This window comes from Pipistrellus hanaki (genome assembly GCF_964339955.1).
Source record: "Pipistrellus hanaki genome assembly, chromosome: 3".
Classification (NCBI taxonomy): Eukaryota; Metazoa; Chordata; class Mammalia; order Chiroptera; family Vespertilionidae; genus Pipistrellus; species Pipistrellus hanaki.
Window position 1 is genome coordinate 86,642,073 of NC_140505.1, and position 16,556 is coordinate 86,658,628.

Here is a 16,556-nt window from a genome sequence, read left to right on the forward strand (position 1 = left end):
GATAAAGGGGCCAACCTAGAGAAAAGAGACAGCAATTAATGATGAGTAGAGTGAATAACTAATAGAAGTGTTAAGCTCTATATTTTCTTATAAGTGGCCCGGCACATGAAATTCCTGCACTGGTACAGTCCCTAGGCCTGGCCTGTTATCAGGGCCATCTTCCCCGGCTGCTGGCAGCTGGCCTTGCCCCCGTTGCCACCCATCCCCGGTTCCCCATTTGCCATCTTGCACCTGAGGTGGGTCTGGCCCAGGATATATTTCGAGCCCAGGTAGGAGGCTGTGATTCCCCTGTTGGAGGCCCTTTCATGGGAGGTGCTTTTGTGTGGAATTTCTTTCAGGTAAGGGATGGGGTGTGGGCCCAATGCCCAAGAGAGTTCCAAGGGCAGTGGTGCTATCAGGGTCATTCTGGTCACACCTGAACGTTCAGTGTGTCAGTTTGCTGGAGGATTCTACTTTCAGGGTCCTGGGGCACAACAACCCATCCCACAAACAAGTCCCATTAGATTTCAGGTTGCAGCACCACTGAGGAGGGTAAGATCAGGTGCTTTAAGCAGAGAACGCGGAATTCTAAACAGGGTTAGAATTTAGCAGAATCAGGAGACAGGTTTCTCAACAACCCACCTAACCAAGTCCTATTGCCTTGCTGATGGTTTCTCCCTCCCCCTCAGGGAGCAGGTAGGGAGGAGTGAGGAGCAGCTGTCTGCATCTGTGGGCAGGCCTGTGTCTAGGCTGTGGGAAAGAATGCCAGTCAGCCAGGGGAAGGACTAAGAGGTTGGCAAGTTCCACCCATTCCCCATGTCCACCCCCCGCTGCCACCCACCCCCACTTCGCCAGCTGGTGATCAGAGCTTGCCAGCACAGGGGAGGGACTGAGAGGTTGGTCCTTCAGCTCACTTTGGCGGTCCCACCCCCCATTGCCACCAGTTGTCCTCTGTGTGTGGAGCGACTGGCTAGGCAGGGCCCTTGGCTGGCTCTGTTCACATTTACCACCATCTACTGGTGGTTCCCCATCCCCATTGGGCCATCGGAACCTGCCTGCAAGGGGAAGGGACTGAAAGGTTGGCCAGCAGGCTCTGATCACCTAATTGGGGCCTGTGGGCTGGGGACAACTCTTGTGTTGAGCGTCTTCCCCCTGGTAGTCAGTGCGTGTCACAGCAACCAGCCATTTCCCCATTCCGTCTATTTGCATATTACCCTTTTATTATATTAAAAGACTGGAGGTTTGGTGCATGAAATTCATATTCAGGGGGATAGAGGGAATTGGTGTCCCTCAGCCCAGCTTGCACCCTCTCTAATCTGGGACCCATTGGGCAGTTGGACATCCTCTTACAGTCAGGGACCACTGGCTACTAACCACCTGTTTGCCTGCCTGATCGCCCATAACCACTCTGCCTGCCATCCTGGTCACCCCTACAGCCTCTGCCTGCCTGCCTGATCAGCCCTAACTGCCTCTGCTTGCCTGCCTGCCTGATCACCCTAACTGCTCTCCCCTGCCAGCCTGATCCCCCTAACTGCTTTCCCCTGCTGGCCTGATCACCCTAACTGCTCTACCCTGCCACTCTGATCCCCTTAACTGCTCTCCCCTGCCAGCCTGATCCCCCTAACTGCTTTCCCCTGCTGGCCTGATCACCCTAACTGCTCTACCCTGCCACCCTGATCCCCCTAACTGCTCTCCCCTGCCAGCCTGATCACCCCTAACTGCCTCTGCCTCGGCCCTACCACCATGGCTTTGTCCAGAAGTTCGTCAGGAAGGTCATCCGAAAGATGTCTGGTCTAATTAGCATATTACCCTTTTATTAGTATGGATGATTATGGTAATGATAATGGTAGTGAGGATAATAGTAAAATCCATAATGACAGCAACAGGTACAACACTTATAAGTTAAATATTACTTTATGGTAGATATTCATTAATTATGCTCTTTAATAATCACAACTATGTATATACTTTTATTATGCTCATTTTACAGGTAAAACAATGAGGCTGAGAAAAGTTAAATGGCTCATCCTGCATCACAAATAATGAATAACTTAATTGGAAGTAAAACAATCTTAATTTCAAAGCCTAAGTTCTTAATCATATATGGGGGTGGGCAAAAGCAGGTTTACAGTTGTGAGCATGCAAGTCATAGTTCAGTCCTATATTGTTATTTATTATTTACTATAAGCCCAGTGCATGAATTCTTGCATGGGTGGGGTCTGGCATGCCCACCCTGATCAGGGTTGAGGGGGTCAATTGGGAGTGGGGCCAGCCAGGGGGTGGGACCTGGAGAAGACCCACTGAGCTGAAGCTGAGCATGGGCCCAGAGCTTCCCAGGAAGGATGGCCTCAGCAAGGAAACAGAAACCACCAGAAGGCTCTGCACACAGGCCCTGAGCTCTCTAGCCAGGGGGCTCAGAGCTGGTGTCTCTGTGTGTATATTAGACACAGCCAGCACTCGCCTTTGTCTGTTGGTCAAATCCATTGCATTGAAAACTGTTCCCCTTCTCTTTGGGCTCTTACAACAAATACAGGCCAATTGGAAGATGCGGGCCTCAGTGGCAGAGCCAGGCCCCACAATCACCCGGAATTTAGGCCTAAGGCAACTGGGTAGCAATCTCTATGGAACAGAACACACTGCTTTAGAGTCTTAATTCTCCCCTAAAATATGCCCAGCTGCTTCTCTTTAGCCGGGATAGACTGAACTAAGGAACCAAAGACCGAGTTTCCTTTGAGGTGTGATCAACTGGGAGCTGGCTGGTGGCAAGGCCCCTCACAGGCGCTGCCTTCCCTCCAAGCTCGGTGTGCTCTGAGCAGTCCATTTCTGGCTGTGCCAAGTCCTAGGCTGCTGTTAGGGTGTCAGGTCCATAGGGTTTCTCTCCGCGTCCTTCCTAGTTTCCCGAGCAGTACCCTTTGACTCACCATGCCCAGTGGCTATCGCTAGAGCTGAAAATGGAGAGGGAAGGAGCTGGCCTGCACCAAGAGGTACCTGCAGGTGGCCATGCCATGTCCTCCATCCTGCTTCTCAGTCTTGCTCGTGTGTATCTAGCCAAAGCCCACTGTCTAAGACTGGCACCAAGTGGGGAGGTTACAGCAAGGAAAGGAGCACCCAAACCTGCCAGTCTTGGTGACAATTACCTGATTGAATTCATCCCACAGAGCCTTCATCTCAAGCTGCACACACATGCTGGCTGCCTTTGCATTCTTCTTTACCAGCACGTTGGCAGTGGTCATACAACTGCCCCGGGGTCCCTCAGCTCAGCAGCAGTGCTGGTGGCAGCCCCTGCGGCTGGTACATCACAGCAACCGGTCGTTCTTGATGTTCATAATGATCACTGGGCTTTTATTATATAGACTAGAGGCCAGTGCATGAAATTCGTGCCCGCGGGTGTGTGTCCCTCAGCCCAGCCTGCACCCTCGAGGGATGTCCAACTGCCCGTTTAAGCCTGACCTCACTGGGATCCAGTCTAAACGGGCAGTCGGACATCCTTCTCACAATCCAGAACTGCTGGCTTCCAACTGCTCACCTGCCTGCCTTCCTGATTGCCCTTAACTGCTTCTGCCTGTAGCCTGATCAGCCCCTAACCACTCCACTGCCAGCCTGATTGATGTCTAACTGCTCCGCTGCAAGTCCATTTGCCCCCAACTTCCCTCCTCTGCCAGCTTGACCACCCCTAACTGCCCTCCCCTGAAGGGTTGATTGCCTCCAACTCCCCTCCCTTGCAGGCCTGGTGCCTCCCAACTGCCCTCCCCAGCTGGCCATCTTGTGGTGGCCATCTTGTCTCCTCATGGGGGCAGCTATTGTGTGTTGGAGTGATGGTCGATCTGCATATTACTCTTTTATTAGGATAGAGGCCTGGTGCATGGGTGGGAGCCAGCTGGTTTGCTCTGAAGGGTATCCCAGATCAGGGTGGGGGTTCCCTTGGGGTGTGGGGAGGCCTGAGTGAGGGGCCTGTGGTGGTTGCAGGCTGGCAACACCCCCCCCCCCCCCCTAGTGACCCAAGCAGAGGCCCTGGTATCTGGGATTTATCTGCTACAATTGGAACTTTGTAGCCAAGCATCCTGTTCAGTCTGTGGCCAGCAGCCATTCTGTTGGAATTTATGTATCTTTTATAATTGAAACTTTGTAGCCTTGAGTGGAGGCCTGGGCCAGCCAGGGTGTGCAAAAAGCTTTGCTTCCTCTATTACCAGGGGCAACCCTAGCCTCTCGCTCTTTCCAGCTCCATGGCTGCCACCATTTCTGTTTGGATTTGTTTACCTTCTATAATTGAAACTTTGTAGCCTTGAGGGGAAGCCTAGGCCAGTAAGGGCAGGCAGAAAGCTTGGCTTCCTCCATTGCCTGGGAAACCCAAGCCTCCCTTCTGCTCTCTGTGGCTGTAGCCATCTTGGTTGGAATAATTTGCATGCTCACTCTGACTGGCTGGTGGGTGTGGCTTGTGGGTTTAGTAGAGGTGCAGGCAATTTCCATATTACTGTTTTATTAGGTAGGATTGTATTTATTTGTATTACAACTGCCCACCCCAATATAAAATATAATGTGTGATTTATCTAATTGATATTGACAATGTTATTCCGCATTTGGTTGTTTCTATTTCCCTGCAACTCAAGAAGAGTTTTATATATTTATGTTGGCATTTTATTATTAGTGTTATTGTCTGCCTCCATTACATTATAGAAATGTACGATTTTTTTTTTATTCTTTGAGAAGAGAAAAAGTACAAATAAGCTAATGCAAGGGAAGAACAAAACAAGTTTTTGTGAATATTTTATTTTATTTAAATCCTCACCAGAGGATATTTTTCCATTGATTTTACTTATTTATTTTTAGAGAGAGTGGAACGGAGGGGGAGAGACAGAGAAACATCAATGTGAGAGATACACATTGATTGGATGCCTCCTATATCATCCACAACTGAGGTACATGCCCTTGACCAGAATTGAACCTTGGACCCTTCAGTCCACAGGCCAACGCTTTTATCTACTGAGCCAAACTGTCTAGGGCTATGTGAATATGCTGTAATTTCTATTTATAAAATGTATAAATTGGAACTGTCCTTAAATTTGGAGCTGAACCATCATTTAGAGGCAGGACTTGTGAAAGAGTAGAGTAAGAACCTCCATAAAACTACTCCTCCATAAGAGCAATGAGAACATTGGCAAAAATTGTCACAATCCCTTTTTAATTCTCTGGTAAGTAATCAGAAATTTGAAACAATCCAAAGATTGTTAAGTCAAGAAAATCTGCAAGGTTTTTTATTTATTTTTTTTTAATTTTATTTTTAATTTTATTTGTTTATTTTTTTTTATGAGAATAGCAAGCTTTGTGGAGACTTAACTTGCTTTCTTGCCATCCAGCTCTGCATTAACCTTGAAAACCAGCAGGCAGTCAACCATGTCAGTGGTGAAAACCAGCAGCCTAGTAGCTATTGGAAGGAGGCCAATTAGATTTACATGTTATAGAAAGTCCCATTTTGGGGCATTGTTTGGCAGCTCCCTTTGGTAAAGCTCCATTTTTTATTTTTTTATCTGATCCATGTTTGCTTGGTGAGTAAAGCCTGTTTCCAAGGTATTTGTCAAAATAATTATCAGAAAAAACCTATTTTTTCATAACATTGCAACTGCCTGAGGTTAGCCATGACAATCATATGCCTCTGGATAATCTTTAGGCCCTGTGCAAGCAGGAAGTAAAGGGCATGGGAGAGTTGTAAACGTGATAAGTGTTGAAAGTATGCTCCAATATACACATAGTATCTCTGGCATTGAGTACAATTCTTACTGGTTCATGACACTGAAGGCAATTTCTGTCCAGTTATTAGCTGATGCAGCTTCAGTGGCTGCAGGTGCCAAAGAATATAATAGATTTTACAGAATTAGTTCAGGAGAGTCAATAAACAAACAGAGACACAATGAACCCCATCTGAGGGGGTCTGATTTCCAGGATTGGTACATCATATGTTTTAATTGTATAATTTTCAACAAAAAATTATGAAATATGTAGAGAAACAGGCTAACACACAGGGCGAAAAAAAAGAAAAAGCACTTAATAGAAAGTGCCCCTGAGGACAACCTGATCTTGGACTTTAAACAGTTACTTTAAACCAGCTATTACACACGTGCTCAAGTAATTAAAGGAAATATTTTCCGAAAAATTAAAAATATGAGTATGATGTCTAACTAAAGAGAATATCAATAAAAAATATTATAGAAAAGAACCAAGTAGAAATTGAAAATTTAATAACTAAAATGTAAAATTCACTAGAGAGTCTCCACAGAAGGTTTTACTTGACAGAAGAAAGAATCATACTATAAGGAAGGTCCATTGCAATTATCATTGATCAGCTGCCTTATGCACCCCCTCCCCCGCATTGGGGATGTGCCCGAAACCAAGATACATGCCCTTGACAGGACTTGAACCTGGGACTTTTCAGCCCGCAGGCTAACACTAGCCAAATCAGTTTCGGCAAATGAACTTTTTAAGGTCATCATTTACAATTTTATAACTATTTATTTGTGTGTGTGTTCGCTATGGTTTCATTTTTTATCTTTATTGTTGAAAGTGTTACATAAGCCTCTACCATATGGAGAAGTTTATTATATTAACATTTGTATAATGAGATTTAATGTGAATTTAATAGTTTAAAGGTATTTTTCTTTTTATCCATTTTAATTGGTAATGTTACATGTGTATCTTTATCTATATTTTTCTAATTAAGTTTTCATAAATTTAAGTTTATATTCACTAGAAATAAGTACTCTAAAATAATTATTATTGAAGAAAGGCACATGTAGGCTAAATCCTTGAAGAGCATCATTTTCTGATTAAACTATTATTTTGGATTAATCATTTGACATGATTTTTTCACTTAACCTTTTTGAATTTTATGTATTATGTTATTGGAACTTTAAAATATCTTCAACCAGTTTAAATGTTTTAATTAGACACTGATTATTGAAGTATGATGAAAGTTATAAAAATAACATTTTAAGGACAATATTAGAGAAGTATAAAAAATCTCTTCAGTATTTTTTGCTAACAATAAAATGATAAAAGGTTGACTTCAGATAATAATTATTTATGAGCTGTTATGAAAAATTGTATGGGAACTTTGTTCCCTATTCTTAAAGACATCTGTTTTGAAATGCCAAATGATTTATAATAGGAACAGGGTTCTGTTGATGATTACTAAACAAATATAAGTATATATGAATATGTTTTAACCCAGCTGTCCTGCACATCGAGATGGCAGACTTTTTGTTTATTACAGGTTTTATTTTCTCTATTATGTGAAGATATCTTATTAATATTACTGGGTTTCCAATTACTGAGTTTTTTATTGAAAGCATTTCCTTTCATTACAGAAACACCTGCTGCATTTTCAGACACTATAAAGGAAAAAGAAACACCAACCCCTGGTGAAGATATTCAGCTAGAAAGCTCCATTCCTCATACAGATTCAGGAATTGGAGAGGAGCATGTGGTTAGCATCTTGAATGGGGCAGAATTAGAGCCTAGCGCAGGCCCTGATGCCATGAGTGAACTGTTATCCACTTTGTCCTCTGAAGTGAAAAAATCACAAGAAAGCTTAACTGAGAATCCTAGTGAAATTTTGAAGCCTGCACCATCCATATCTAGCATTAGTCAAACCAAAGGCATTAATGTCAAGGAAATATTGAAAAGCCTTGTGGCTGCTCCAGTTGAAATTGCAGAATGTGGCCCTGATCCTATTCCATATCCAGATCCAGCATTGAAAAGAGAAGCACAAGCTATTCTTCCTATGCAGTTTCATTCTTTTGACAGGTAGGTACTTAAACTAATTACTTACAGTGCTGTATATATGGAAGGAAAATTGTAGTCTGTTAATTTAAAAATAGTAGGAGGTCTTAAAAACATTAGATTTCCTAATATGGATTCTTACTACAAATAATATCTAAGTGACAGACCAACTTGATTGATCTCAATATGGCATTTTAATAAGATATCTCTAAAAAAGGGGTTTCAATATGATATGGAGGATATCACATTGAATTAGAAATAGAGAAACTCAGATTCTGGTAATAATCAACCATCTGATTATTCTGATCATAATCAACCATCAAGTGACTATACTACATTGGAGAAGTCATTTTATCTTTTTAGACTCAATTTGTTTATGGATATAAATGGGGAAGGCCAGATTTTTTTCAAGGTTTACTCTGGCTCTAAAATTCCATTATATTATTAATGAAAACTATAATAATTGTTGGATATTAAGCTGCCTGCCTTAAATAATAAATAATTTGAGTTTTAAATGCAGATATATGGGAAAAATTAAATGTTTGATCATCTTCCTCTTGGAATTTACATTATCCATGGAAAAAGCCATATTTTGAAGCAAGTATTAGAAAGTAACTATTGCTGAAAGACATTTGAAAGTAAATATTGCTGAAAGGTATTTTAGGGTTCTAAATAATTTATAACAATCCCCATTTATCTGTTTGTATTCAGATATTAATTGTACAAGGAACTTTTAGTTGAGAACCAAGAATTTTGTTTTCTGTTCCATTATACTTGCCACAGAAGAATAGAATATTTTAGAATCAAAGAATATGTGCATATAATACATTCTACTATTTAAAAATGTGCAGCATTAGAAAATTACTTTAGAATAGTCATTAATTCTAACAATATTACTTAACTTTGATACTGGGATTGATACATATTCCAAATTATGCTTATATACTTTTTTTTAACCTTCTGAATGTTAAGAACACATTTTCCTACAAAAAATTATGTGTGTGTAGTGATTGACAAGCAACTCTTTTTTTTTTTTTTTAAATAAAGAATCAAGTTAGGAAATAAAATGTTTCTTAACCTGTAGTGCCAAAATAAATATTTAGTTAAAATATAATATCTAAAAAGTCAGACTGCCTTGTATAAATTAGAAACAGTAATTTTTTTGGTGTTTAAGGGTGAGGATTATCTTTTTTTGTATAAGAATATAATTTAAACTTTGTCCTTACACATTTTAACCAGTGTTCTACAGATTATTCTTAAAAATCTATTGTGAAAATATAAATGGCACTGGTCATTATGTTAGTATATAAAGATGAATTAAATCTTTTGTCTATTGTGTAATTAGAGGAGATAAAATGCTTGCAAATAATTTTGAACAAAGGAGATAAAAATGTTTGCAAATAATTTTCATATAAAATGTGCTGTCAAAATAAAAAAAATATAAAAAAGAGAGGTCAATAAATGTAGAAAGATATTTCTTTTAAAAATAGTTTGTTAATATTTGGATGTTCATTCATGTGGTTTCTTGGATGTTCCTATGCCATTTCATATTTATGTCCTCTATCTCACCTATTTGGTTTATGTTCATGGGATGTCTGGGTATATGCATTTTTATGAGTGCATATAAATATGCATGTAAATATGTTTTATTATATAGTTCTATAAATAAATGTTATGACACCTTAAGGTAATGAAAGTTTGTGCTCCATTTAATTTTAAGTTACATATTTAAATTTTGTTAAAATAAAAAACAATAAATACAGAGAATTATGGTAATTTGCATAAGAGAATCTAGTGAAATAAAAAGTAAGACATTTTTGTGTAAGTTTGGATTATTGTTAGAATGGTTTCCCCCCCCCCCCCCAATAAATCTTAACAAAGCAATCACTTGAGTGCCAATATTCTTAGCTACTCAAAATTTATTATATTTTGGGAATATTGCTTTTAAAAAATAGAACCTTTTGATTTGTTCTTGATAGCTTTTGTGTAAAATGCAATGGGAGGGTAATCATAATTCTAAGTAGAAATAAAATTGAGGTGCACAAAGCATATTTTTAATTCTTTTTAGGAAAAGGGTCTCCAGTGTAGTTAATATATGCAATAGTTCAAGTACTATCAAATGTAAATGATGAGGTGATATTGATGAAAGGAGGGATTGAGGTCTCAGGGGGCGAGATGAAGGATTGAACAGAAGCGGCCTCGCACTGCCTGTAACTCAAGTCTGTCGTCTTCACTGCTCAAAGCCATAATGGGAGGTGGCAGTCTGAAATGAGTTGCCACGGCAAAGAGTATTATTTTTGAAATGCTTTCACACAAATCACTAGGCCCTGCATACAACTTAGTTTCATGCTTTAATGTCATCAGGAGGCACAAATTGGTGTGTCTAATTGTTTGCCACCTGCCAGGCAAAATGAGCTGCCAGCCAGCCAGAAGGGTTTGATTGTCTGTCAGCCATTCAATAGATTGAGAGTGACAACATCAAAAATTTAACTTCAAACTCTGTAGCTTTGAGCAGCTTTTCAGAGATATCATACCCACAAATACTTCTGGACAACTGCATTTTTCAATTACATTTCCAAAATACAGCTACCATTTATTTGCCTTATCTACCTTAAATAGCTATAATTACACAATGAAGTATGTAAACACATTTTTGAAACACCAAAGTCTGAAACCCAAGTTATGACATATCTTTTAACATCAGATTGAATTTTTGAAAATAAGATCCAAGATGATAGGCTTTCAAAGCAAAGTCCTGATTACTACCAGTTTCAAACACAGAAGTAACACAGTCTTATTGTACCAATCATGTATTTACGAAATTATCTTTAGTTTAAAAACAGCTATAAACTCAATTATCTATTTACTTATAACTAAATTATACCTAATAATACTGTAAAGCCCCCATGGAAATCACTTAGGACTTTACTATTGTTAGCCAATAACTTACTTGTTCTATTGCAAACATGTATTCTTTGCATTTATTCCAGATTGTAAATTTGGAAATAGCTTCCTGAAACAATGAATGTGATTTGAATAGTGTTAACTTTGGTTGTGCCTACGGTGTTTCTCACCACTTAGTAGTGGATGGAGCATTGGATAATTGCAGTGTTTTGAAGTTTATTTTTTATTTTTTTAAGTTCATTTTCATTAGGTAAACTGCAATATCAAATTTTAGAAACATTTATATCTAACTAAAGTAAGATTTTATCCTTTTAGTTTTAAATATTTTACCAGATTATATTATAAAATGCAGAAATGCTCTTATCAGAGTATATGAAAGAGCTGTTTCTTTTTCTTTCATTTCCTCTCATCATCATCTATGCCAAATTTGGGTATGTCTTTGATTACACTGAGTGGCCCTAATTAATATATATTTATGAATTGTAAACCACTGAAAATGCTAGATATCCTGTAGTATTGTTGTATAGTGATAAAAAAAAAACTATATGCAATTTTAAAACTATATCAGCTTTTCTAATGTGCTATTACCATGAAGAAAAGAGAAATATTTGTTATGCATGTTTTTAACGGAAGTGCTTAATAATCTCACCATAGAACTCATAAATCAAGTTGTAAAGTTTCCCCAAATACTGTTTTGATAGATTTCTGTGTAAGTCTATACTTTATAAAATATACTAGCTGAGCTATATTTTTTATGAATTAGTAACCTTATCACTTTTAGGTTGTGGTAATGCTTTTCTCCTAAACCACCAATTAAGTTTTACCCTATCTTTTAAACTAAAATTTTAATCTTATAGATCTACATGTTTCTAATCTTTTGAGAATTTGGTATATATCTGTGATTTAGCTCAGTCAGTTTTCCTGGGATTTTTTAAGATTCCCAATAGTTTGGACAAAAGAAAAAAAAAGTCAGAGGGCAATATGCTTCTCCAAGGATTTTAATTATTATTATGTTTAGAAAATTTTTTTAACTCTGGTATTTCACAAATAGATTTTGCTGCCTTTCTGTCTAATAAACATTTATCTAACATGATCCCCTAGGATTTTGCAGATCTGCTTATATTCAAATTTCTTCTGAGTTTCAATAAAGTGATCTCCATTTTGTCCCATCAAACTTTTCTATTCTTGCTTCCAAGTGTTTCATTCTCTGAGAAAGAAAATTTCTAAAATGAAAAACCATATATTTTCTCAATATTATAGTACAAAAAAACTATATAGATAGCCTTCATATTATTGAATTCAAAGTACAAGCTTAGACTAGGTATTTTTCTCTAATTTTTAACATTAAAATTTTTAACATCAGTGCTAATGATGACAATTTAAAGTATAAAATAAATGTTTTATATATTTAATGGAATTCTCCTACATTTATTAAAAAATTAACATTTTTTCACATTTATGACAGAGACCTTTTTATTAACTACAGATCTGAAATAAATTACTGTTACTACCTGATAAAGGATGAACTTTTAGTTTGGAATGGAAAGTCCTTAACTTTCACCAGTTGTGAAACTTAGATTTAAGTGAGATTATGAAAAATTATAATTTTGCTAAGATTCCAATTTCTGTTCTTGTAGTTTTCTATTTTTTAACAAATGTGTTGATTATATTATTTAAAGGAATAATAGGTAAATGTGATCCAAATTTACTAAAAATCTGTCACCCTTTACATTTCATAGTTTCTGTGATATCTAGCTATTGAAAGGACAGTTATTATACTCTATGTGTCATGGATAGAGTATTTTTTATTTAAGTTTTTTTTATTATTGAAAGTATTACATATGTCTCCTTTTCTCTCCATCCACCTCTCCTTTCTCCCTCCCCCCCCCCCCCCCCCCCGTTTCTCCCCCAAGCACAGGGCCCTCATCCCCCTACTGTCTCTGACTCTGGGTCTCTGACTCTGGTTATGCCTGTATGCATGCATACCCGTCTTTTGGTTGATCTCTTACCCTCTCCTGCCTTCCCTCTGAGATTTGAAGGTCTGTTTGATGCATCTATGTCTCTGGATCTATTTTTGTTTATCAGTTTATGTTGTTCATTATATTCCACATATGAGTGAGATCATGTGATATTTATCTTTCTCTGACTGGCTTATTTCGCTTACTATAATGTTCTCCAGGTCCATCATGCTGTTGCAAATAGTAATTCTTTTTTTTTACAGGAGCTTAGTATTACATTCTTTAGATGGAATAAGTAGTAGATGGATATTTTTGAATTTGATTAAAAGACCTGTATTCCAGAAAAGATAGGACATGCTCACCCCCAAAACCTCACTAAAGCTGGAGCATCTCTCAAGTGGATTCTTTATGTTACCGCCTATCTGGCCTCCCTGTTTCCAGAAGCTCCGTCTGACCCCCAGGGTATTTTTCACATTTATGCCAGAGACCTTTTTATTAAATACAGATCTGAAATAAATTACTGTTACTACCTGATAAAGGATGAACTTTTAGTTTGGAATGGAAAGTCCTTAACTTTCACCAGTTGTAAGGATCTATTTGGAGTTCCTTCAGTCTGCTGAGTTTTTCAATATATCTTTGCCTAACGAAGTTTTTACTATTGAATTTTTCACTTCTTGCCTAATTTCTATTGATCCTTCTTGATTCAGTCACTCTTCCCACTAATACACACTTTTTCTGTTCCTAAAAGGCCTTGTGCAGAACTTTGATCTAGAGCAATTATTTAAATATATTGCACATTTGATTTGTTTGTCTCTTGTATTTCTTTAAAGTATCTCTAGCCCAGATTGTATCTTACTTGGCTTCCTATCACCCTGAACATATTCCCTTGACCTGTCATCACTCAATAACTGTTACAGAAAAGGAGTAAAGGATATTGATAAGAAAGGGATTTTTACATGGTGCATAAATAATCATGAATTTCACTTGCTGAGAGTTTTTAATCAATAAAGCTTATTGGTTATTGTCAAATGCTTTTTCTGCATCAATTGATATGATCTTGTGGTTTTTGTCTTTCAATCTGTATTTGTGATGTATCACATTTTTTGATTTTCTAATATTGTACCAGCTTTGCATCCCTGGAATAAATCCCACTTGGTCATGGTGTATGACCTTTGGAATATATTGTTGGGTCTGATTTGCTGATAGTTCGTTGAGCATTGTAGCATTTTGCTCATCATGGATTTTGGCCTGTAACTCTCTTTCTTTGTAGTATCTTTACCTAGTTTTGGGATTAGGGTAATGCTGGCTTCATCAAAAGATAAGATCTTCAAACCTCAGAGGGAAGGTAGGGGAGGGCAGGGTTAAGGGGGAGAGATCAACCAAAGGGCTTGTATGCATATATATAACCCTAACCAATGGACACAGACATCAGGGACATAAGGGAATGAGTAGGGATGGGGTGGGGGGCAATGGGTGGATAAAGGACACAAATGTAAAAAAAACTAGCTTGTAAGTGTTCCTTCCTCTTGAATTTTTTGGAATAGTTTGAGGAGGATAGGTGTTAGTTTTTCTTTGAATGTTTGATAAAACTCTCCTGTGAATCTGTCCAGTCAAGGGCTTTTGATTTCTGAGAGTTTTTTTGATTACTGCTTCAGTTTCTTCAGATTCACCATGATTGAGTTTTGGAAGATTGTATTTTCTAGGAATATGTCCATTTCATCCAGATTGCCCAGTTTGTTGGAGTATAGTCCTTTGTAGTATTTCTTTTTAAAAATAATCTTTGTATTTCTGTGGGGTCAGTTGTTATTTCACCTCTTTCATTTCTGATTTTGTTTATTTGGAACCTCAAACATATGGAACCTCTTAGCAATATGTTTATCAATACTTCTCTTAGGACAAAGGAAATTAAGGAGAAAATAAACAAATAGGATTGCATCAAAATAAAAAGCTTCTGCACAGAAAAAAAAAAAATCATCAACAAATGAAAAGAGAGCCCACTTCATGGGAGAACATATTTGCTAATGATACATCTAATAAGGGGTTAATTTAAAAAATATATGTATATATATATATGGAACTCGTACAACTTAACAAAAGACAATCTAATTTAAAAATGGGCAAAGGACCTAATTAGACACTTCTCCAAAGTGGAGATATAGAAGGCCAAGAGATATATGAAAAAAATGCTCAAAGTCACTAATAATCTGAGAGTTGCAAATTAAAGGGACAATGAGGTATTTACTTATACCTGTCAGAATGGCTATCATCGGCAAATCAACAAATGACAAGCGCTGGCAAGGATGTGGAGAAAAGGGAACCCTAGTACACTGCTGGTGGAATTAAGACTGATGCGGTTGCTGTGGAAAACAGTATAGAGGTTTCTAAAAAAAACTGAAAATGTAACTGCTGTTTGACCTAGTGATCTCACTTCTCAGAATATATCCTAAGAATCCTGAGACATCAATCAGAAAGAATATGTACACCCCTAAGTTCATAGCAGCACTATTTACAATAGCTAAGATCTGGAAATAGTCCAAATGCCCATCAGTAGATGAGTAGATAAAAAGGCCATGGTACATTTATACAATGCAACTCTATGCAGCTGTAAAGAAGAAGGATCTCTTACCCTTTGAGACAGCTTGGAGGGACCTGGAGACTATTATGCTAAGGAAAATAAGCCAGTTAGAGAAAGACAAGTATCACATGATCTCATTCATATGTGGAATCTAATGAACAAAATAAAATGATGAACAAAATAGTACCAGAGTTAGGAACACATGGAACAAAATTATAGATCTCCAGGGAGGTGGGGGAGGGAGAGAGCAGGAAGAGATTAACTAAGAATATATGTATAACTCAGGGGCAGAGAAAGTAGTGTGGGGAAGGCCTGGGATAGGACAGGAGTTGATGGGGGCAAATAGGCAAAAGATAATGAATGTGTTATTAACACATACTGATAAGTGTAAATTTTAAAATTATCCTACCTAATAAGAGTAATATGCAAATTAACCATCATTCCACTATACCCACAAGGCACACCCACAAGCCAATCAGAGCGAGTATGCAAATTAACCCCAACCAAGATGGCTGCAGCCACAGAGAACAGGAGGGAGGCTTGGGTTTCTCTGGCAATGGAAGAAGCCAAGCTTTCTGCCTGCCCTTGCCGGCCTAAGCCTTCTTTCAAGACTACAAAGTTTCAATTATAGAAGGTAAACAAATCCAAACAGAAATGGCTGCTGCCACAGAGCAAGCAGGAGGCTTAGCTGTGCTCCAGGCTACAAAGTTTCAATTGTAGAAGGTAAACAAATTCCAGATACCAGGGCCTCTGCTTGGGTCACTGGGGGGCGTGGCTGGCCTGCAAACTACAACTAGCCCCTTGCTCAGGCTGCCCCATGCCCCAAGGGAACCCCCACCCTGACCCAGGACATCCTTCAGGGCAAAGCAGCTGGCCCCCACCTGTGAACCAGGCCTCTATCCCATCTAATAAAAGAGTAATATGCAGATTGACCATCACTTCAACACACAATATGGCTGCCCCATGTGGTCAAAGATCTGCCCCCATGTGGACACAAGATGACCAGGGACAGTTGAGAGGGACCAGGCCTGCAAGGAAGGATAATTGGAGGCAATCACCCCTGCAGGGGAGGGCAGTTAGGGGTGACCAGGCTGGAAAAGGAAGGAAATTGGGGGCAAATGGGCTGGCAGGGGAGCAGTTAGGCATCAATCAGGCTGGCAGGGGAGTGGTTAGAGGGTGATCAGGCTGGCAGGCAGAAGCAGTTAGGGGCAATCAGAAAGGCAGGCAGGCGAGCAGTTGGGAGCCAGCAGTCCTGGATTGTGAGAGGGATGTCCGACTGCCCTTTAAGTCCCGATTCTACCAGGATTGGGCCTAAATGGGCAGTCGTACATCCCTCAAGGATTGGAGAGGATGCAGGCTGGGCTGAG

At 38.9% G+C, this 16,556-nt stretch overlaps 1 protein-coding gene across 4 annotated transcripts in view; it reads left to right on the plus strand.

Moving 5' to 3' along the window:
• The window catches only part of NBEA (neurobeachin), a 796,980-nt gene that overhangs the window by 275,743 nt on the left and 504,681 nt on the right, over positions 1–16,556 (plus strand). For all 4 annotated transcript variants that reach the window (XM_084879290.1, XM_084879291.1, XM_084879292.1 and 1 more), the window contains one exon: positions 7,338–7,776. In XM_084879290.1, the coding sequence (XP_084735416.1) occupies positions 7,338–7,776 (439 nt within the window). The remainder of the gene's footprint in view (positions 1–7,337; positions 7,777–16,556) is intronic.